This window comes from Salvelinus namaycush, unplaced genomic scaffold, assembly GCF_016432855.1.
Source record: "Salvelinus namaycush isolate Seneca unplaced genomic scaffold, SaNama_1.0 Scaffold209, whole genome shotgun sequence".
Classification (NCBI taxonomy): Eukaryota; Metazoa; Chordata; class Actinopteri; order Salmoniformes; family Salmonidae; genus Salvelinus; species Salvelinus namaycush.
In genome coordinates this window covers 154635-177831 of record NW_024058886.1, presented here as the reverse complement: position 1 = coordinate 177831, position 23197 = coordinate 154635, and the positions used below count along the sequence as shown (strand labels likewise).

General features: G+C 44.1%; 1 protein-coding gene across 1 annotated transcript in view; it reads right to left on the bottom strand.

The window, feature by feature from the left end:
* Positions 1-5811: 5811 nt before the first annotated feature.
* Positions 5812-23197, bottom strand: part of LOC120038131 (1,4-alpha-glucan-branching enzyme-like) — a 128591-nt gene continuing 111205 nt past the window's right edge. The window contains exons 5-6 of the mRNA XM_038984026.1: positions 15307-15442; positions 5812-5939 (exon numbers count right to left, since the gene is read on the bottom strand). Of these exons, the coding sequence (XP_038839954.1) occupies positions 5827-5939; positions 15307-15442 (249 nt within the window). The 3' untranslated portion in view covers positions 5812-5826. The remainder of the gene's footprint in view (positions 5940-15306; positions 15443-23197) is intronic.

The following is a 23197-nucleotide window of genomic DNA, read 5'->3' as shown; positions in this document are numbered from 1 at the left end:
TCAGTCCCCTACTAAACACTATCATAGTATCAGTCCCCTACTAAACACTATCATAGTATCAGTCCCCTACTAAACACTATCATAGTATCAGTCCCCTACTAAATACTATCATAGTATCAGTCCCCTACTAAATACTATGATAGTATCAGTATCAGTCCCCTACTAAATACTATCATAGTATCAGTCCCCTACTAAATACTATCATAGTATCAGTCCCCTACTAAACACTATCATAGTATCAGTCCCCTACTAAATACTATCATAGTATCAGTCCCCTACTAAATACTATCATAGTATCAGTCCCCTACTAAATACTATCATAGTATCAGTCCCCTACTAAATACTATCATAGTATCAGTCCCCTACTAAATACTATCATAGTATCAGTCCCCTACTAAATACTATCATAGTATCAGTCCCCTACTAAACACTACAATACTATCATAGTATCAGTCCCCTACTAAACACTACAATACTATCATAGTATCAGTCCCCTACTAAACACTACAATACTATCATAGTATCAGTCCTACTAAACACTACAATACTATCATAGTATCAGTCCCCTACTAAATACTATCATAGTATCAGGCCCCTACTAAATACTATCATAGTATCAGTCCCCTACTAAATACTATCATAGTATCAGTCCCCTACTAAATACTATCATAGTATCAGTCCCCTACTAAATACTATCATAGTATCAGTCCCCTACTAAATACTATCATAGTATCAGTCCCCTACTAAATACTATCATAATATCAGTCCCCTACTAAACACTATCATAGTATCAGTCCCCTACTAAACACTATCATAGTATCAGTCCCCTACTAAACACTATCATAGTATCAGTCCCCTACTAAACACTATCATAGTATCAGTCCCCTACTAAACACTATCATAGTATCAGTCCCCTACTAAATACTATCATAGTATCAGTCCCCTACTAAACACTATCATAGTATCAGTCCCCTACTAAATACTATCATAGTATCAGTCCCCTACTAAATACTATCATAGTATCAGTCCCCTACTAAACACTATCATATTATCAGTCCCCTACTAAATACTATCATAGTATCAGTCCCCTACTAAACACTACCATAGTATCAGTCCCCTACTAAACACTACCATAGTATCAGTCCCCTACTAAATACTATCATAGTATCAGTCCCCTACGAAATACTATCATAGTATCAGTCCCCTACTAAATACTACACCGCTGTCATAGTATCAGTCCCCTACTAAACACTATCATAGTATCAGTCCCCTACTAAACACTATCATAGTATCAGTCCCCTACTAAATATTAGCATAGTATCAGTCCCCTACTAAACACTATCATAGTATCAGTCCCCTACTAAACACTATCATAGTATCAGTCCTCTACTAAACACTATCATAGTATCAGTCCCCTACTAAATACTATCATAGTATCAGTCCCCTACTAAATACTATCATAGTATCAGTCCCCTACTAAATACTATCATAGTATCAGTCCCCTACTAAATACAATCATAGTATCAGTCCCCTACTAAACACTATCATAGTATCAGTCCCCTACTAAACACTATCATAGTATCAGTCCCCTACTAAATACTACAATACTATCATAGTATCAGTCCCTTACTAAATACTATCATAGTATCAGTCCCCTACTAAATACTATCATAGTATCAGTCCCCTACTAAATACTATCATAGTATCAGTCCCCTACTAAATACTATCATAGTATCAGTCCCCTACTAAACACTATCATAGTATCAGTCCCCTACTAAACACTATCATAGTATCAGTCCCCTACTAAATACTACAATACTATCATAGTATCAGTCCCTTACTAAATACTATCATAGTATCAGTCCCCTACTAAATACTACAATACTATCATAGTATCAGTCCCTTACTAAATACTATCATAGTATCAGTCCCCTACTAAACACTATCATATTATCAGTCCCCTACTAAATAGTATCAGTCCCCTACTAAATACTATCATAGTATCAGTCCCCTACTAAATACTATCATAGTATCAGTCCCCTACTAAATACTATCATAGTATCAGTCCCCTACTAAATACTACAATACTATCATAGTATCAGTCCCCTACTAAATACTATCATAGTATCAGTCCCCTACTAAATACTATCATAGTATCAGTCCCCTACTAAATACAATCATAGTATCAGTCCCCTACTAAACACTATCATAGTATCAGTCCCCTACTAAATACTATCATAGTATCAGTCCCCTACTAAATACTATCATAGTATCAGTCCCCTACTAAATACTATCATAGTATCAGTCCCCTACTAAATACTATCATAGTATCAGTCCCCTACTAAATACTATCATAGTATCAGTCCCCTACTAAATACTACACCGCTGTCATAGTATCAGTCCCCTACTAAACACTATCATAGTATCAGTCGCCTACTAAACACTAACATAGTATCAGTCCCCTACTAAATACTAGCATAGTATCAGTCCCCTACTAAATACTATCATAGTATCAGTCCCCTACTAAACACTATCATAGTATCAGTCCCCTACTAAATACTATCATAGTATCAGTCCCCTACTAAATACTATCATAGTATCAGTCCCCTACTAAATACTATCATAGTATCAGTCCCCTACTAAACACTATCATAGTATCAGTCCCCTACTAAATACTACAACACTATCATAGTATCAGTCCCCTACTAAATACTATCATAGTATCAGTCCCCTACTAAACACTATCATAGTATCAGTCCCCTACTAAATACTACACCGCTGTCATAGTATCAGTCCCCTACTAAATACTACACCGCTGTCATAGTATCAGTCCCCTACTAAATACTATCATAGTATCAGTCGGTATTAAATAAAATGTGGTCCCGCCCGCTTTTAGGGAAAACAACCACTGGTTAATTTGGTTACCCAATTGACTCACAGCAATCTTGTCAGTAATTTTCATGTTGTCAGCTTGTTTTTAGTCAATTACAAAACTACATTCAAGAAAAGTACAACAGATTACTTTTCAACCTAGTCTCTTCCCAAGCATTATCACCACTTTAGAAAAATCAAATATTGTCGGGCTTACCTCATATCCCATTTCATGACGGTGCTTATGTTAGCCACGTGACTGAGGGCTAACATGCTACCAACCAGAACAATAAGCTAGCCAAGACCAACAACACAAACAGACTAATACAAGTACTGAGGAGTTACAAACGGACTTTTCTAAACAAGTTAAAGGTATTACGTGTAGCTTACTTGGACACTGGGTCCCCACATTTCCCATTCTTCCAAACTGAATAGCCTGAAGCCACAGGGCTCTTCTCGCAGGCTCTATTTCCCTACGTTGGAGTATTGAGAACTGTAGGTCGGGATTTTATTTATTTTTTATACCTAGTTACATGTACATTGAACAACGCAGCAGCAAATGACGGCGAAGTTGGCTCTTTTACAATGGAGGTCAATGGGAAATAATGTTTGTTTTCCCCGATTTGTGGGCGTGGTCGAGGGGAATTCCTTCTTATGACATGAATACCGACTCGGGGTATTGTTTCAGTTCCATAGCGAACATTGCAACAATATAATTACACATTACCCTGCTGATACTGCCAGGAACACAGCCCGATCTGGCCTGGCCTCGGCTTGGGTTCAAGAACACAGTCCGATCTGGGATGACCGGGCCTCGGCTTGGGTTCAGGAACACAGTCCGATCTGGGATGACCTCGGCTTGGGTTCAAGAACACAGTCCGATCTGGGATGACCGGGCCTCGGCTTGGGTTCAAGAACACAGTTCGATCTGGGATGGCCTCGGCTTGGGTTCAAGAACACAGCCCGATCTGGCCTGGCCTCGGCTTGGGTTCAGGAACACAGCCCGATCTGGGATGGCCTCGGCTTGGGTTCAAGAACACAGCCCGATCTGGGATGGTCGAGCCTCGGCTTGTGTTCAGGAACACAGCCCGATCTGGCCTGGCCTCGGCTTGGGTTCAGGAACACAGCCCGATCTGGCCTGGCCTGGCCGGGCCTCGGCTTGGGTTCAGGAACACAGCCCGATCTGGCCTGGCCTGGCCGGGCCTCGGCTTGGGTTCAGGAACACAGCCTAATCTGGCTTGGCCTGGCCGGGCCTCGGCTTGGGTTCAGGAACACAGCCTAATCTGGCTTGGCCGTGCCTCGGCTTGTGATCAGGAATACAGACTGGTATTTCAAATGACTACGGAGAATCAATCATGGGTGGAATGACTTTGTATGCATGACACTACAGGTTTATATGCTCCTCCGAGGATAGGAGAGGAGGATAGAAGGATAGGTAGGGTAAGGTGTGTGGGGTGGGGGGGGGGGGGGGGGGGGGGGGGCGTATATAGGCTGAGGACGACTGGAATGAAGCACATCAATACATGTTCTGACTCATTCAGTTTTTATCAGCATTCTCCTCCCTCTTCCCAGGATGAATAGCTCCAATGTGTGCGTGCTTATAGAGAGATTATTCTTAATGATGAACCACCCTCACTGTTTTGTTGTTATGAACAAATGGTATGTATGTGTGTGTGTGTGTGTGTGTGTGTGTGTGTGTGTGTGTGTGTGTGTGTGTGTGTGTGTGTGTGTGTGTGTGTGTGTTTAACTATTCCTCTGAAGTCCCCACAAGAATAGTAAACAAACAAAAAGTTGACCAATGGGACTTTTGACATTTTGTTAGTCCCCACGAGGTCTATGCTTTGTCTAGGGGGTTTAGGGTTAAGGTTAGAATTAGTGATAGAATTACTTTAAAGGGTTAGGAGCTGGGATTAGGTTTAAGAACTAGGGTTAGGAGATAGGGTTAGGAGATAGGATTAGGTTTAAGAACTAGGGTTAGGAGCTAGGATTAGGTTTAAGAACTAGGGTTAGGAGCTAGGATTAGGTTTAAGAACTAGGGTTAGGAGATAGGGTTAGGAGATAGGATTAGGTTTAAGAACTAGGGTTAGGAGCTAGGATTAGGTTTAAGAACTAGGGTTAGGAGCTAGGATTAGGTTTAAGAACTAGGGTTAGGAGATAGGATTAGGTTTAAGAACTAGGGTTAGGAGATAGATTTAAGAACTAGGGTTAGGAGTTGGGATTAGGTTTAAGAACTAGGGTTAAGAGATAGGGTTAGGAGCTAGGATTAGGTTTAAGAACTAGGGTTAGGAGATAGGATTAGGTTTAAGAACTAGGGTTAGGAGATAGATTTAAGAACTAGGGTTAGGAGATAGGATTAGGTTTAAGAACTAGGGTTAGGAGTTGGGATTAGGTTTAAGAACTAGGGTTAAGAGATAGGGTTAGGAGCTAGGATTAGGTTTAAGAACTAGGGTTAGGAGATAGGATTAGGTTTAAGAACTAGGGTTAGGAGATAGGATTAGGTTTAAGAACTAGGGTTAGGAGCTAGGATTAGGTTTAAGAACTAGGGTTAGGAGATAGGATTAGGTTTAAGAACTAGGGTTAGGAGCTAGGATTAGGTTTAAGAACTAGGGTTAGGAGATAGGATTAGGTTTAAGAACTAGGGTTAAGCGATAGGGTTAGGAGATAGGATTAGGTTTAGGTTTAAGGTTAGAGTAAGGGTACTAGTACAGAATAGGGTTTAGGGAAAATAGGATTTTGAATGGGACTGAATTGTGTGTCCCCACAAGGTTAGTTGTAAAATACTTGTGCATGTGTGTGTGTGTGTGTGTGTGTGTGTGTGTGTAGCACCTCACTATCATCCAAGGTTTAATCTGTGTCTTCGAAACCAGCCCGGTGACCCCTGGTATACACATGAAATATCAAACTAGTCTACATGATGTCACTTAGCTCTGCCGTAGTGACAAACTCAGAACTATGTTAATAAAATATAATTATGTACCTGGATGCAGCAAAGAAGCTCGTGACTTGATAACCAAAGCTGGCATAGTATGCATGCTCCATGACAGCCATGAGCTGAATACAGTTGTACCCTGAAAAGAAAATCAACCAATTATTAGATCAAATCAATGAAAAGACAGAAAAGAGAGAAAATGATTTGAACAAAATGTGAGACAAACATTAGAACAGGTTTCAATGCAATCTTTTTTTGTGTGAGTAAAGTACATGTTGGATAAAAATAAATATGTCACGACAGGCCTGATGTAAACAGCAAATTTGGTCGTAAACTTTACGCTAAACAGGGTGGGATCTTTTTGTGTTGCTGACATGAATTATGTGAGAGATGGAGGTGGAAACGCCTTTATGCGCAATTATTGACATAATGACCATCATATCAAAGTAAACGGAGTTAAGCGAGATGTTGTGTGGTCCTCTCACTACGACTCAGGAAACATGCAGTTGATTAGGCTACAGATTAAATAATTGATGAACTTCACAGGGTGGTGAATGACAGTGATCTTGATGCTCCTTTTCAATAAATATTGTGGGTCATGTTCTGGTGACATGACGACCGATGGCTGCCGTTTGACAAATACAAATAATCTCGCTCTTTGTCCATAATAATCTCTGCACAGTATCTGCAAACTAGAGCACACATACCAAGACCAGAGTGGGTACATTCGGCTATATAACGTAAAACATTTTAGAGTTGAAAATGCGATGGAAACCCATTTAACTTGTATTTTTTTTTTTTTTTCATTTCTTATTTCGGAACGATGTTCTTTCTCATGTTAGATCTGAGAACAGTGTCTGTTAGAATCTGTAGGTGTGCAAACCTATAGTGTTTTATTCAGTGGTAAACACACAATTATTCTCCAGCATTAATTTCTGATGTGCTTGCTATTGACGATATTAGTGATGACCAAAATGGAAGATTTGTCTGAGAAATCTAAAGGTAAGTTTTGGTGTTCCTCAAAGCTCTGTTCTAAGACCACTACCATTCTCATTACATACATACATACATACATACATACATACATACATACATACATACATACATACATACATACGTACGTGCGTGAGTGAGTGCAATATATATATATACATACACAAAGTATATACACACACACACAGTTGAAGTCGGAAGTTTACATACACCTTGGCCAAATACATTTAAAGTCAGTTTTTCACAATTCCTGACATTTAATCCTAGTAAAAATTCCCTGTCTTAGGTTAGTTAGGATCACCACTTTATTTTATGAATGTGAAATGTCATAATAATAGTAGAGAGAATGATTTATTTCAGATTTTATTTTTTTCATCATATTCCCAGTGGGTCAGAAGTTTACATACACTCAATTAGTATTTGGTAGCATTGCCTTTAAATTGTTTAACTTGGGTCTGTCAAGCCCTGACCATAGAGAGCCCTCGGTTCTCTATGGTGTTTAGGTCAGAGCGTGACTAGGGGGGTGTTCTAGTGTTCCTATGTTTGGGATTGAGGACAGTTCCCAAATAGAGACAGCTGATTATCGTTGTCTCTAATTGGGGATCATACTTAAGGTGTCCCCACCTGCATTGTGGGATATTGTTTGTGTATGTGCTTGTTGCACCACGTAAGTCACGTTTCGTTCTTTGTTTTATTGGAAGTTTCACCGTGAAATAAAACGCGGAACTCAAATCAAGCTGCGCCTTAGTCCGTCCATCATAACAACCGTGACAGGGTCAAACGTTTCGGTTAGCCTTCCACAAGCTTCCCACAATAAGTTGGGTGAATTTTGTCCAATTCCTCCTGACAGAGCTGGTGTAGCTGAGTCAGGTTTGTAGACCTCCTAGTTCGCACACACGCTTTTTTCAGTTCTGCCCACAAATGTTCAATAGGATTGAGGTCAGGGCTTTGTGATGGCCACTCCAATACCTTGACTTTGCTGTCCTTTAGCCATTTTGCCACAACTTTGGAAGTATGCTTGGGGTCATTGTCCATTTGGAAGACCCATTTGCAACCAAGCTTTAACTTCATGACTGATGACTTGAGATGTTGCTTAAATATATCCACATAATTTCCCCCCCTCATGATCCCGTCTATTTTGTGAAGTGCACCAGTCCCTCCTGCAGCAAAGCACCCCCACAACATGATGCTGCCACCCCCATGCTTCACGGTTGGGATGGTGTTCTTCAGCTTGCAAGCATCCCCCTTTTCCCTCCAAACATAACGATGGTCATTATGGCCAAACAGTTTTGTTTTTGTTTCATCAGACCAGAGGACATTTCTCAAAAAAGTACAATCTTTGTCTCCATGTGCAGTTGCAAACCGTAGTCTGGCTTTTTTATGGCGGTTTTGGAGCAGTTGCTTCTTCCTTGCTGAGCGGCCTTTCAGGTTATGTCGATATAGGACTCGTTTTACTGTGGATATAGATACTTTTGTACCTGTTTCGTCCAGCATCTTCACAAGGTCCTTTGCTGTTGTTCTGGGATTGATTTCCACTTTTTGCACCAAAGTACGTTCATCCCTAGGAGACAGAACGTGGTCTCTTTCCTGAGCGGTATGACGGCTGCGCGGTCCCATGGCGTTTATACTTGCGTGTAATTGTTTGTACAGATGAACGTGGTACCTTCAGGCATATGGAAATTGCTCCCAAGGATGAACCAGACTTGTGGAGGTCTACAATTAGTTTTCTGAGGTTTTGGCTGATTTCTTTTGATTTTCCCATGATGTCAAGCAAAGAGGCACTGAGTTTGAAGGTAGGCCTTGAAATACATCCACAGGTCCACCTCCAATTTACTCAAATTATGTCAATTAGCCTATCAGAAGCTTCTAAAGCCATGACATCATTTTCTGGAATTTTCCAAGCTGTTTAAAGGCACAGTCAACTTAGTGTATGTAAACTTCTGACCAACTGGAATTGTGATACAGTGAATTATAACTGAAATAATCTGTCAGTAAACAATTGTTGGAAAATGTACTTGTCATGCACAAAGTAGATGTCCTAACTGACTTGCCAAAACTATAGTTTGTTAACAAGAAATTTGTGGAGTGGTTGAAAAACAAGTTTTAATGACTCCAACCTAAGTGTATGTAAACTTCCCACTTCAACTGTATAAATAAAAACTTTATTTACATTTCATCACCTGCTGGAACTTCGGGCACATCCTACATGGCATCCTATTCCCTATGTAGTGCACTACTTTTGACCACAACCCATTGCACTATATAATGGCATTTGGGACACACACTTGGATGTTATTCTTGATAGCACAACAAGTGTCACCTCTGCCGGCATCCCTCATCCTCGTGTTTATTTTCCAAATATCAGGCTTGACAAGTGCGCTCCCACAAATACTTTATTAAATGTGAGACACTGGTCTTTGTTGTTGACACTTTCCTCCAGACATGCGGTGGCCATGGGGAAACACCAACCTCAGGTGCTCCAGACAAGCTGTGGCCATGGGGAAACACCAACCTCACTCGAGCAGCTCTGACAGGCCTTTTAACAGTAGGCTGTTGCTCCACAGGAAGGCTCTGTGCTTGTTATTGTTGTTTTGAGATAAAGCTATATAAATAAATAACTCTGTCTTGGATTCTTTCAGACGAGAGAAAAACATTGGCTTCTGACGAGGTGTGACAGAACTGAGGGGTGAGAGGAAGTTTCCTTTTCAGTCTCTCTCTCTCTCTCTCTCTCTCTGGAAATGAGCCGAAGCAGGGGATGGATGAGGAGGTACCGGTGAGGCAGCTGTGGAACCGACAGATGTCTGTCTCTGGAAACGAGGACAGTAACATTTCTCCTCGTATAAAAAAGGGAATCATACTGTACAGATTCCTTGAACTGCTGCAGGTTGGTTCTTTGTCAGATCGACCACGTCGCAAATGACACCCTATTCCCTACGTGGTGCGCTTCTTTTGACCACTACTTCCATTTGGCATTGATCAAAAGTAGTGCACTACATAGAGGATAGGGTGCAATTTGGGACGCAGCGAGTGAATTTGCATGGGCAGAAAGAGTGCTTCGCTGCTCTGCTTCCCCTCCCATTCCAAAAGGAAGGACAAGGAAACGTTAAGCCGAGGAGGAGACGCCGTTCATATCAGAGGCACTCCACAGCTTGCGCTAGCAGCAATATCTGCCCCCTTTAATACCGTCAATAGCGCAGATCCTACTTGAAATGCAGAAGAATTACAGTAAGGTAGCGTCCCAAAATGTTACCTTCTTCCCTACATAGAGCCCTATGGGCTTGTCAATGGGCTCTGGTCAGAGATGAATGCACTATATAGGGACAAGAGTGCCGGTTGGGATGAAGCCTTTAAGTTCTGCAGGACACAGAGAAGGAGCTCAGTTTGGCACGTCTTTATTCACTTGGTTTTAAACAACACTTCCAGTAGTACTACAGAGAGCGCGAGAGGCAACCATCACATTACAATAGAAGTAATGTGGTGAAAATCACTATGTCCTCAAGTAGACAAACTATAATAGTCTAGGACACCCTTCAGTGTTTCATTTTCTATCTAATAAAACATTGAGTAAAGCAGATCAAGAATCTCCAGCAACATTTTTAGTAGATCTGTGATTTGATGTATCCATGTGTGTGTGTGTGTGTGTGTGTGTGTGTGTGTGTGCACGCAGGACACAGGGGGAACCAGAGACTGGTGTTAATAGTGATGAATGGTTCAGAGGGACATCAGACGGAAGCAGACAGACAGCCAGCTGAGTCCAGACCTGTTACCCAAACGGAACCCCATTCTCCCTTTGTAGTGCACTACCTTTGACCAGGGGCACATAGGACTCTGGTCAAACATAATGAACACTATAGGGAATAGGGTGTCGTTTGGGACACTGGTCTGAGCACTGCGACCCCCTCCCTCCCATCCCCCCTTTCTGTTCAGTGGTAATGGCCACTTCAGGTGTCTGGATGGATCTGGCAGAAGACAGGAAACAGGATGTTGACTTGCAGAGGTGGCTTTGTTCCGCAGCAAACTGACAGTCTGGCTAGGGTTCCCATACACACAAATCAAAGTTTATTGATCTCGTACACAGATTTGCAGATGTTATCGCAGGTGCAGCAAAATGATAGTTTTTTTTTTGTTTGTTCCAAGAGTGCAGTAAAACCTAGCAATACAAAAAATACACACACACGTAATCCAGAAAAATCTAAATGAGCAATGTCAGAGACAGGAATATATATATAGATATAGATAGGAGGGTCTAAATGGGCCCATCTGAAATTCTTCAGCCTCGTGAGGTTGAAGAGGCTGTGTTGTGCCTTTTTCACCATCCTGTCTTATGTGAAGGGACCATTTTTCTGGTCGTCAGTGATGTGCACGCCGAGGAACTTGACCCTCTCCACCGCGGCTCAGACTATGTGGATGGGGCGCGCTTTCGCTGCTGTCTCCTGTAGTCCGTGATCAGCTCCTTTGTTTTGTTGATGTTGAGGGAGAGGTTATTTTCCTGGCACCACTCTGCCAGGGCTCTCACCTCCTTCCTGTAGGCTGTCTCATATTTGTTGGTAATCAAGCCTACTACTGTTGTGTCGTCAGCAAACTTGATTGAATTGGAGAAGTGCGTGGGCACGCAGTCATGGGGTAACAGGGAGTACAGGAGGGGGCTGAGCACGCACCCTTGTGGGACCCCTGTGTTGAGGATCAGTGTGGCAGAAGTGTTGTTCCTTACCTTAACTACTTGGGGTCGGCCCGTCAGGAAGTCCATGACCCAGTTGCACAAGGAGGGGTTCAGAACCAGGGCCCTGAGCTTAGTGATGAGCACTATGATGTTGAAGACTGAGCTGTAGTCAATGAACAGCATTCGTACATAGGTATTTCTCTTGTCCAGGTAGGATAGGGCAGTGTTCAGTGCAATGACCATTGCATCGTCTGTGGATCTATTGGGGCTGTAAGCAAATTGTAGTGGGTCTAGGGTGTCGGGTAAAGTGGAGCTGATATGATCCTTAACTAGACTCACAAAGCACTTCATGATGACAGAAGTCAGTGCTACGGGGCGATAGTAATTTAGTTACCGTCGCTTTCTTGGGTACAGGAACAATGGTGTACATCTTGAAGCAAGTGTGGACAACAGACTGGGATATGGAGAGTTTGAATATGTCCGTAAACACTCCAGCCAGCTGGTCTGCACATGCTCTGAGGACGCAGCTTGGGATGCCGTCTGGGCCGGCAGTCTTAAAATGACGTCCTCACGTCGGCCATAGAACGAGAACACACAGTCCTCATGAACAGCAGGGGCCTACGTCGGGGGCTCAATGATGTTTTCCTCAAAGCATGCAAAGGTGTTTAGCTCATCCCGGAGCGAGGCGTCGTTGTCCGTGCTGGCTTTTCCTATATAAATCAGTGATTATCTGGAGTTCCTGCCACATACGTCTCGTTTATGAGCTGTTGAATCGTGTCTACACTTTGTCCCTGTACTGTTGTTTTGCCTCTTTGATTGCCTTGCGGAGGTCGTAGCTGGTCTGATTGTACATGTCCGTGTTCCCAGTCACCTTGCCAAGGTAAAATCATTTTTTTTCACACTTTCATTTTGACACGAATGCTGCCATCTATCCACGGTTTAATTTCTAATCGTCACAGTGGGAACAACATACTCTATGCACATCTTGATGAATGCAGTCACTGAGTCACTATATACGCATCAATACTATTCTCAGATGTGACCCGGAACATTTCTCAGTTTGTGTGATCAAAACCATCTTGAAGTATAGAGTCCTATTAGTCAGACCAATGTTGAACAGTCCTTACCTTAGGAGCTTTTATAGATTTCTGCCTATAGGTGGAACGGACGATGAGGTAAGACATTGTAGCTGTCCTGGATGGGAGTTAGCAACGATCCAGCGTCCGTGTTGCACTGGAGATGCGTTCCAGTAGTGTTTTTCTCAGATTTCCTAGCTACAATAATGCAGTCGGGCATGTGATGTTGAGGTATTCCAGATCGGGAAAAACAAAAAGTCTTGAGTTCCTGTACGTTACTACAATCACACCATGAGTTGTTAATGACAACGTTTGGATGGGGAGAATATATCCAGAGAGAGCCATGATTACACAAAACAGTGTACGTTACAGACCCTGATATCTCTCTGGAAGGAGATCCTCGCCCTGAGCTTGTCTACTTTATAGTCCAGGGACTGAACGTTAGTGAGTAATATACTCAGAAGCGGTGGATGGTATGCACGCCTCCTGACACCGACTAGGGCCCTACTCCTTCTACCGCTTCTCCAGGGTCAGCATTTTGGTGCAGCCCAGGGATAAATAGAGCAGGAAGATCAAACAAAGGATCCATCTCAGGGAAGTCGAATTTCTGGCGAGTGATCTCTCTAATATCCAGAAGTTATTTCTGGTTGTAGGTGATAATACAATAAATGTTATCAGCAAATAACGTATAAAATAAATAAAAATAAATAAAAAATGATTCTGCAAAGTTGTCTAGGAGCTAGAAGCAGGGAAACCGTGTCTGTCGGCACGCACGCACGCACGCACGCACGCACGCACGCACGCACGCACGCGGCTGCGTCTGAAGAGGCCCTTGAACAGCGCTGGCTCGTGTTTGGGACAGACAGACAGTAGCACAGCAGGTCACCAGGCAGGGTCAAGGACCACTGCTGCTCTGATGGAGGAGCATAATGACAGAGAATGACCTCTCCTCCCCTCCCCTTTCCCCTCTCCTCCACTCTCCCTCTGCTCTACGACCCTCGCTTCTCTCCCTCGTCATCCACCCTTTCTCTACTCCCCTTTCCTCATCTGTTGAGTTTTTAAACAGAGTCTAGTCTTGTTAGGAGTGTACACAGTCTTTCAAAGCGTACATCTGTGTACTTTATAACAGTCTCTTGGATGGTAGAAGACAAATGAGATGTTGCTCTGCTCAGGACTGACCATCCCCTTTACAGCCCCAGTACTACACACTACTAGATGAAAGAGAAACAGTGCGATGTTTTAGTACTTTCGTGTTTATCAGACCTGTAGCAGACAGCAAAACACCAGCTCAACGATTTGCTGTAGCTAAAGGCTGGAAGCAGGGGAAGGAAATGGATGTGTTCGGACAGGACGTGTTCGGACAGGACGTGTGCGTCCCAAATGACATGCTATTCCCTATATAGTGTACTTCTTTTGAACAGGGCCTATAGGGATAGACTCTAGTGCACTATATATGGGATAGTCTGCCATTTGGGACACAACCTAAATGTATTATAGCCATAGAAATATAATTGCTAGAACGGGTTTCCCATTGAAGTCAACGGTTCTGTGATGATGGGTAGCTATACGGAATAGTTATTCTATTTATTTGGTTATAGCCTTGGTTCAGGTGCCTGTGGTAACCTAAGCTAGCGTTAAAATCTGTTGCTCAGGTCTAGATAGCTCTGATCTGTTGCCCAGGTCTACCTAGCTCTGATCTGTTGCCCAGGTCTACCTAGCTCTGATCTGTTGCCCAGGTCTACCTAGCTATCTAGAACTAGGCAACAGACCACAGAGCTATGTGATGTGTTTCCCAGGTCTAGATAGCTCTGTGGTGTGTTTCCCAGGTCTAGATAGCTCTGTGATGTGTTTCCCAGGTCTAGATAGCTCTGTGATGTGTTTCCCAGGTCTAGATAGCTCTGTGATGTGTTTCCCAGGTCTAGATAGCTCTGTGATGTGTTTCCCAGGTCTAGATAGCTCTGTGATGTGTTTCCCAGGTCTAGATAGCTCTGTGATGTGTTTCCCAGGTCTAGATAGCTCTGTGATGTGTTTCCCAGTTCTAGATAGCTCTGTGATGCGTTTCCCAGGTCTAGATAGCTCTGTGATGCGTTTCCCAGGTCTAGATAGCTCTGTGATGCGTTTCCCAGGTCTAGATAGCTCTGTGATGCGTTTCCCAGGTCTAGATAGCTCTGTGATGCGTTTCCCAGGTCTAGATAGCTCTGTGATGTGTTTCCCAGGTCTAGATAGCTCTGTGATGTGTTTCCCAGGTCTAGATAGCTCTGTGATGTGTTTCCCAGGTCTAGATAGCTCTGTGATGTGTTTCCCAGGTCTAGATAGCTCTGTGATGTGTTTCCCAGGTCTAGATAGCTCTGTGATGTGTTTCCCAGGTCTAGATAGCTCTGTGATGCGTTTCCCAGGTCTAGATAGCTCTGTGATGTGTTTCCCAGGTCTAGATAGCTCTGTGATGCGTTTCCCAGGTCTAGATAGCTCTGTGATGCGTTTCCCAGGTCTAGATAGCTCTGTGATGCGTTTCCCAGGTCTAGATAGCTCTGTGATGTGTTTCCCAGGTCTAGATAGCTCTGTGATGTGTTTCCCAGGTCTAGATAGCTCTGTGATGTGTGTCCCAGGTCTAGATAGCTCTGTGATGTGTTTCCCAGGTCTAGATAGCTCTGTGATGTGTTTCCCAGGTCTATATAGCTCTGTGATCTGTTTCCCAGGTCTAGATAGCTGAGATATGTTGCCTAGTTCTAGGTAGATCTGATCTGTTGCCCAGGTATGGTAGCTCGGTAATCTCTTACCCAAGTCTTTTATTCGAGGCAGGACATTGATTGTGAAGTTGGTGTAGGAGGCGACTTTAGGGTCAGGTGAGGCGATGCCCACGTGGGACTCGTAGATCCGTAAACTCTGGGGCTTCTTGGGGCGAGGGTGGATGTGCTGGAGGGGAGGAAACACGATGAAGAACAGGTGAAACATGAACAACTGAAATAAACAGCATGGGAAACTAGACTGGTCTGTATCCAACCAGACAAGCAAACAACAACGTATAGAGGTGTTCAGCTAAAAAGGGAGAATCTGCATTTTAAACAATAACAAAGTTACTACCCCGCAACTGTTTTGGGAAAAAACTGAGGGAGGGGGCTAGAGAAATATGAACATTAAAATTCATAGCCAGAGCTAATGGATGCAAGGACTGATAGGACATTTTATTGGTCACATACACATGGTTAGCAGATGTTATTGGTCACATAAACATGGTTAGCAGATGTTATTGGTCACATACACATGGTTAGCAGATGTTATTGGTCACATACACATGGTTAGCAGATGTTATTGGTCACATAAACATGGTTAGCAGATGTTATTGGTCACATACACATGGTTAGCAGATATTATTGGTCACATACACATGGTTAGCAGATGTTATTGGTCACATACACATGGTTAGCATATGTTATTGGTCACATACACATGGTTAGCAGATGTTATTGGTCACATACACATGGTTAGCATATGTTAATGGTCACATACACATGGTTAGCATATGTTATTGGTCACATACACATGGTTAGCAGATGTTATTGGTCACATACACATGGTTAGCAGATGTTATTGGTCACATACACATGGTTAGCATATGTTATTGGTCACATACACATGGTTAGCAGATGTTATTGGTCACATACACATGGTTAGCATATGTTAATGGTCACATACACATGGTTAGCAGATGTTATTGGTCACATACACATGGTTAGCAGATGTTATTGGTCACATACACATGGTTAGCAGATGTTATTGGTCACATGCACATGGTTAGCAGATGTTATTGGTCACATACACATGGTTAGCAGATGTTATTGGTCACATACACATGGTTAGCAGATGTTATTGGTCACATACACATGGTTAGCAGATGTTATTGGTCACATACACATGGTTAGCATATGTTAATGGTCACATACACATGGTTAGCATATGTTATTGGTCACATACACATGGTTAGCATATGTTATTGGTCACATACACATGGTTAGCATATGTTATTGGTCACATACACATGGTTAGCATATGTTATTGGTCACATACACATGGTTAGCAGATGTTATTGGTCACATAAACATGGTTAACAGATGTTATTGCGAGTGTAGCGAAATGCTTGTGCTTCTATATCTGACAATTCCACAACAAAACCTAATATCTAACAAATTCCACAACAAAACCTAATACACACAATCTAGTAAAGGAATGGGATGAGAATATATAGGTATAAAATATATGGATGAGCAGTGACAGAGCGGCTAAGATGCAATAGATAGTAAAGAATAGATAGTGAAGGATACAGTATACAGTATATACATATGAGATGAGTAATGTGAGATATGTAAACATTATTAAAGTGGCATTATTAAAGTGACTAGTGTTCCATTTATTAAGTCTGTAGGTAGGCAGCTGCCTCTCTGTGCTAGTGGTGACTGTTTAACAGTCTGATGGCCTTGAGATAGAAGCTGTTTTTCTCTCTGTCCCAGCTCTGATGCACCTGTACTGACCACAAATTCTGGGATGGAAGCGGGGTGAACAGGTAGTGGCTCGGGTGGTTTTTGTCCTTGATGATCTTTTTTTCCTTCCTGTGACATCGGGTGTTGTAGGTGTCCTGGAGGGCAGGTAGTTTGCCCCCGGTGATGTGTTGTGCAGACCGCACCCTGCGGTTGGGGGCGGTGCAGTTGCCGTACCAGGCGGTGATACAGCCCGACAAGATGCTCTCAATTGTGCACCTGTAAAAGTTAGTGAGGGTTTTCGGTGACAAACCAACATTTCTTCAGCCTCCTGGAGGTGATGATTGAGTTGGAGGCGTGCATGGCCATGCAGTCGTGGGTGAACAGGGAGTACAGGAGAGGGCTGAGAACGCACCTTTGTGGGGCTCCAGTGTTGATGATCAGCGGACTGGAGATATTTCCTACCTTCACCACCTGGGGGCAGCCCGTCAGGAAGTCCAGGACCCAGTTGCACCGGGCCGGGGTCATTAAGGGTGAAGCTTAATAAGGAGTTTGGAGGGTATGGTGTTGAATGCTGAGCTGTAGTTAATGAACAGTATTCACACATAGGTATTCCTCTTGTCCAGGTAGGATAGGGCAGTGTGCAGTGTGATGGCGATTGCATCGTCTGTGGACCTATTGGGGCGGTAAGCAAATTGAAGTGGGTCTAGGGTGTCAGTTAGGGTGGAGGTGATATGATCCTTGACTATTCTCTCAAATCACCTCATGATGACAGAAGTGAGTGCAACGGGGTGATAGTCAGTTACCTTAGCTTTCTTGGGAACAGGAACAACGGTGGCCATCTTGAAGCATGTGGGGACAGCAGACTGGGATCGGGTTTGATTGAATATGTCTGTAAACACACCAGCCAGCTGGTCTATCGCATGCTCTGAGGACGCGGCTAGGGATGGTATCTGGGCCGGCAGCCTTACGAGGGTTAACACGTTTAAATGTTTTACTCACGTTGGCCACGGAGAAGGAGAGCCCACAGGTTTTAATAAAGGGCCGTGTCGGTGGCACTGTTTTGTCCTCAAAGCGCACAAAGAAGTTGTTTAATTTGTCTGGGAGCAAGACTTCGATGTCCGCGACGGGGCTGGTTTTCTTTTTGTAATCCGTGATTGTCTGTAGACCCTGCCACATATGTCTTGTGTTTGAGCCATTGAATTGCGACTCCACTTTGTCTCTATACTGATGCTTTGCTTGTTTGATTGCCTTACGGAGGGAATAACTACACTGTTTGTTTTCGGTCATGTTTCCTGTCGCCTTGCCATGATTAAATGCGGTGGTACATGCTTTCAGTTTTGCGCGAATGCTGCCATCAATCCACAATTTCTGGTTAGGGAAGGTTTTAATAGTCACAGTGGGTACAACATCTCCTATACACTTCCTTATAAACTCGCTCACCGAGTCAGCGAATACGTCAATGTTATTGTCTGAGGCTACCCGGAACATATCCTAGTACACGTGATTGAAGCAACCTTGAAGCGTAGAATCCGATTGGTCAGACCAGCGAGAGCTAAACACGGGCACTTCCTGTTTTAGTTTCTGCCTACAGGAGGGGAGCAACAAGATGGAGTCATGGTCAGATTTGCCAAAAGGAGGGAGGGAGGGGGAGGGCCTTGTATGCATTGCGGAAGTTAGAGTAGCAATGGTCGAGCGTGTTACTCGCTCGTGTACTGCAATTGATATGCTGATAGAATTTGGGTAGCCTTGTTCTCAGATTAGCTTTGTTAAAATCCCCAGCTACAATAAATGCAGCCTCAGGATATATGGTTTCCAGTTTGCATAAAGTCCAGTGAAGTTCCTTGTGGGCCGTCTTGGTATCCGCTTGCGGGGGGATATACACGGCTGTGACAATAACCGAGGAGAGTTCTCTTGGGAGATAATATGGTCAGCATTTGATTGTGAGGAATTCTAGGTCAGATGAACAAAAGGACTTGAGTTCCTGTATGTGGTTACAATTACACCATGAGTCGTTAATCATGAAACATACACCCTGCCCTTTTTCTTACCAGAGAGATGTTTGTTCCTGTCGGCGCGATGCACTGAAAATCCCATTGACTGTACAGACTCCGACAGCATGTCTCCAGCTAGCCATGTCTCCGTGAAACAGAGTATGTTACAATCCCGGATATCTCTTTGGAAAGCAACTTTTGATCTGATTTCGTTGACTTTGTTAACTAGGGACTGGACATTAGCGAGTAATATACTGGGAAGCGGTGGGTGGTGTGCGCTCATCCGAAGCCTCACTAGAAGACCGCTCCGGCACCCTCTCCTCCGACGGTGTTGTTTTGGGTCGGCCTCTGGAATCAGTTCAAAAGCCCTGGGAGGTGCAGACAAAAGATCCGCTTTGGGAAAGTCGTATTCCTGGTCATAGTGCTGGTTGTGCTGGTAAATTGACATCTCTCTGATATCCAATAGTTCTTCCCGGCTGTATGTAATAACATTTGAGGTTTTCTGGTCTAACGATGTAAGAAATACCTTTAAAAAAATAAAATACTGCACAGTTTCCTAAGGACTTGAAGCATAGCTGCCATCTCTATCGACGCCATCTTGATGGTCCAGGAACAATATCTGATCTGAAGAAGTTATTGAACGCTGATGACACATCCCACTTGCTGTCTGTCCATGATTAAAGACAGGAAACTATAGAACGGTGACTAACAAACAACCTGAGGATCTGAACTTATTGAACTCTCCATCAGTGTAACAATATGTCTGTCTGGAGTCTAGCCATGATGAGAGAGATGAAATGATAACAGTGTTGTGTTTACAGAGAGGGAGGGAACACAACAGCGTGTGTGTGTGTTTGTTTGTACACTAACAACCTGGGCTCAGGACCCATCTCTCTGAAGAGGTTATACAGCGTGTGTGTGTGTTTGTTTGTTTGTACACTAACAACCTGGGCTCAGGACCCATCTCTCTGAAGAGGTTATACAGCGTGTGTGTGTGTTTGTTTGTACACTAACAACCTGGGCTCAGGACCCATCTCTCTGAAGAGGTTATACAGCGTGTGTGTGTGTTTGTTTGTACACTAACAACCTGGGCTCAGGACCCATCTCTCTGAAGAGGTTATACAGCGTGTGTGTGTGTTTGTTTGTACACTAACAACCTGGGCTCAGGACCCATCTCTCTGAAGAGGTTATACAGCGTGTGTGTGTGTTTGTTTGTACACTAACAACCTGGGCTCAGGACCCATCTCTCTGAAGAGGTTATACAGCGTGTGTGTGTGTTTGTTTGTACACTAACAACCTGGGCTCAGGACCCATCTCTCTGAAGAGGTTATACAGCGTGTGTGTGTGTTTGTTTGTACACTAACAACCTGGGCTCAGGACCCATCTCTCTGAAGAGGTTATACAGCGTGTGTGTGTGTTTGTTTGTACACTAACAACCTGGGCTCAGGACCCATCTCTCTGAAGAGGTTATACAGCGTGTGTGTGTGTTTGTTTGTACACTAACAACCTGGGCTCAGGACCCATCTCTCTGAAGAGGTTATAATGATTGGGCCTCTTGTAAAAAAATTAATTAATGGAAATATCAGAGATAGGGTGGAGAGGGAAAGACAGAGACAGACAGACAGAGGCAGACAGAGACAGACAGAGACAGACAGACAGAGAGAGAGAGACAGAGAGAGACAGACAGAGAGAGAGAGACAGAGAGAGAGAGACAGAGAGGTTATAATCTCGTGGGGTCCTGAATAAAAAATAAAAAATGATTTAGAGTTGAATAAACGTAGATGAACTTGTACTTATACAGGATACTACCCTCTACATCCAAAACTTTGATTTTGGACAAAATGACCTGGAAGGATTCTTACTAACAAGGACCATCAAGAAAAAACATCTAGCAAACCAAAGGAAACAGCAGAAACCTGGAAATACCATCCGAACCAAAACTGTTCAGTCTGAAGCTACTTCTGAAGCCAAAAAGTAAAAGACAATCTCTAGGTTATGTTGTTATATAAAGCTAAGTTAATAAGGCTACCTGGTTACCAGGACAGAACAGATCCAGACCAAACTTCAATTAGCACTGAAATGTGAAGTGAGATGTATGAAAGCCCTTGAGCCCAGCAATGGCAGCAGAGTTTCACTGCCTCCCCCACCCAAATGCAGAGGCCTCTGATGCTCCCTGCTCCATGGCTTCCCCCTGTGCAGAGGCCTCTGATGCTCCCTGCTCCATGGCTTCCCCCTGTGCAGAGGCCTCTGATGCTCCCTGCTCCATGGCTTCCCCCTGTGCAGAGGCCTCTGATGCTCCCTGCTCCATGGCTTCCCCCTGTGCAGAGGCCTCTGATGCTCCCTGCTCCATGGCTTCCCCCTGTGCAGAGGCCTCTGATGCTCCTTGCTCCATGGCTTCCCCCTGTGCAGAGGCCTCTGATGCTCCCTGCTCCATGGCTTCCCCCTGTGCAGAGGCCTCTGATGCTCCCTGCTCCATGGCAGGCCTCTGATGCTCCCTGCTCCATGGCTTCCCCCTGTGCAGAGGCCTCTGATGCTCCCTGCTCCATGGCTTCCCCCTGTGCAGAGGCCTCTGATGCTCCCTGCTCCATGGCTTCCCCCTGTGCAGAGGCCTCTGATGCTCCCTGCTCCATGGCTTCCCCCTGTGCAGAGGCCTCTGATGCTCCCTGCTCCATGGCTTCCCCCTGTGCAGAGGTCATCACAGTGCAGTACAATGCACGGAATAAGTTTATTTTTAAAAAGCTCCTCAAGGACAATCGAGAGACTCTATTTGCTGACTGCTACAAACAGGGGCACGTAAGCCACTTAATTTTCCACAAACATCCCCTGGCATGGCACAGTGCTATAAAGGAGCACACTACCCCTCTGTCAAGAGAGAGGGTATGACCCATAGTGGAAACTCAGAAGACTAGACATTGAGGACCATGAAACTGAAACAACCACTGTCAATGTGTACATGGCTGGAGCTGGGAATCCTCACGCAGTTTCAACTTTTACGGCATCAAAGAGAGAGCATGACAAGCTTTACCTTGGTGACGACTCCTCCATCTTGAGCGAGTTTGATCACACCTCATCTTCAAACTGCCCTGCAGACGAGCAGCCACGAGACGATAGCCAGCCACCTCCCGGGACTGTGCCTCAAAACCAAACGTCTACCTGGCCCAACACTCCACCATGGACTTGAACACCCTTTACACTCAGATGCACCTCTACAAGGTAGCAGTTAAAGTTTTTGCCAGGACTCTGAAGGACATCACCCTCAACCGCAGCCCCAGCACCTCACACAAGAGCAACGGACACCCCGCCAAAACCAGCGAGACCCACTCCGGAGGACCTGCACGTGGGGAACCGACGCCAAGAGAACCTACACCTACACTTTTCCCCGTCATTTCCGGTCACAACTTGTAGACATGTTTATGTGCGGTTTGTTGCTAACCTTACTTTCCTACCTGCCAACTTTACGGTTTTTACATTTTAATTACCGTTTTATATTTATATTTTTTCCCCCTTGCTCAATTTTTTTCCATTAACTTTTTCACCCCAGACGCTATATCTGGACATGGTTCTACAGGACCTCCACCAGCCGAAGCTAAGTAGTAACATTAACATTATGCCTTCTAATAGCAGTTGCTGTACTCATAATATATAGGAGAACGATCGCCTTATGGTGAGGATAGCTGTGCAGCAAGCCCAGCTTCAGACGCAATCGTTAGGCAAGGGTAATTTCAGTGTAGGAAAGGATGAAACAGCGTCTGTACCACCAGTAAGTACAGATAGTAACGTTAGTATAAATCCCCCCGCACAGTCCCCGCAGCCAGACAACTTTCTCATGGCTTCTGGAGGGAAATGCTGTAGGAAAATGCTGTAGGAATGCTCAACCGGTGTCGTTCATTCAGCCGACAGAAACTTTCAACCGGTTCTCCCCATTAAGCAACAGGTCGGAGTCAGAGGCTGAGCCTTCTCTGGTCTCTCCTCCCGTTATGGGGTCTGAGGCGCCGAAGCCTCCCACCATTAGCTCTGACAAACTGAAAACCCTAGTCATTGGCGACTCCATTACCCGCAGTATTAGACTTAAAACTAATCATCCAGCGATCATACACTGTTTTCCAGGGGGCAGGGCTACCGACGTTAAGGCTAATCTGAAAGACGAGAGTCTCACAACTCAATCGCTGGTTGAAAACTGTTTTCTGCCCCTCCCAAAAGAT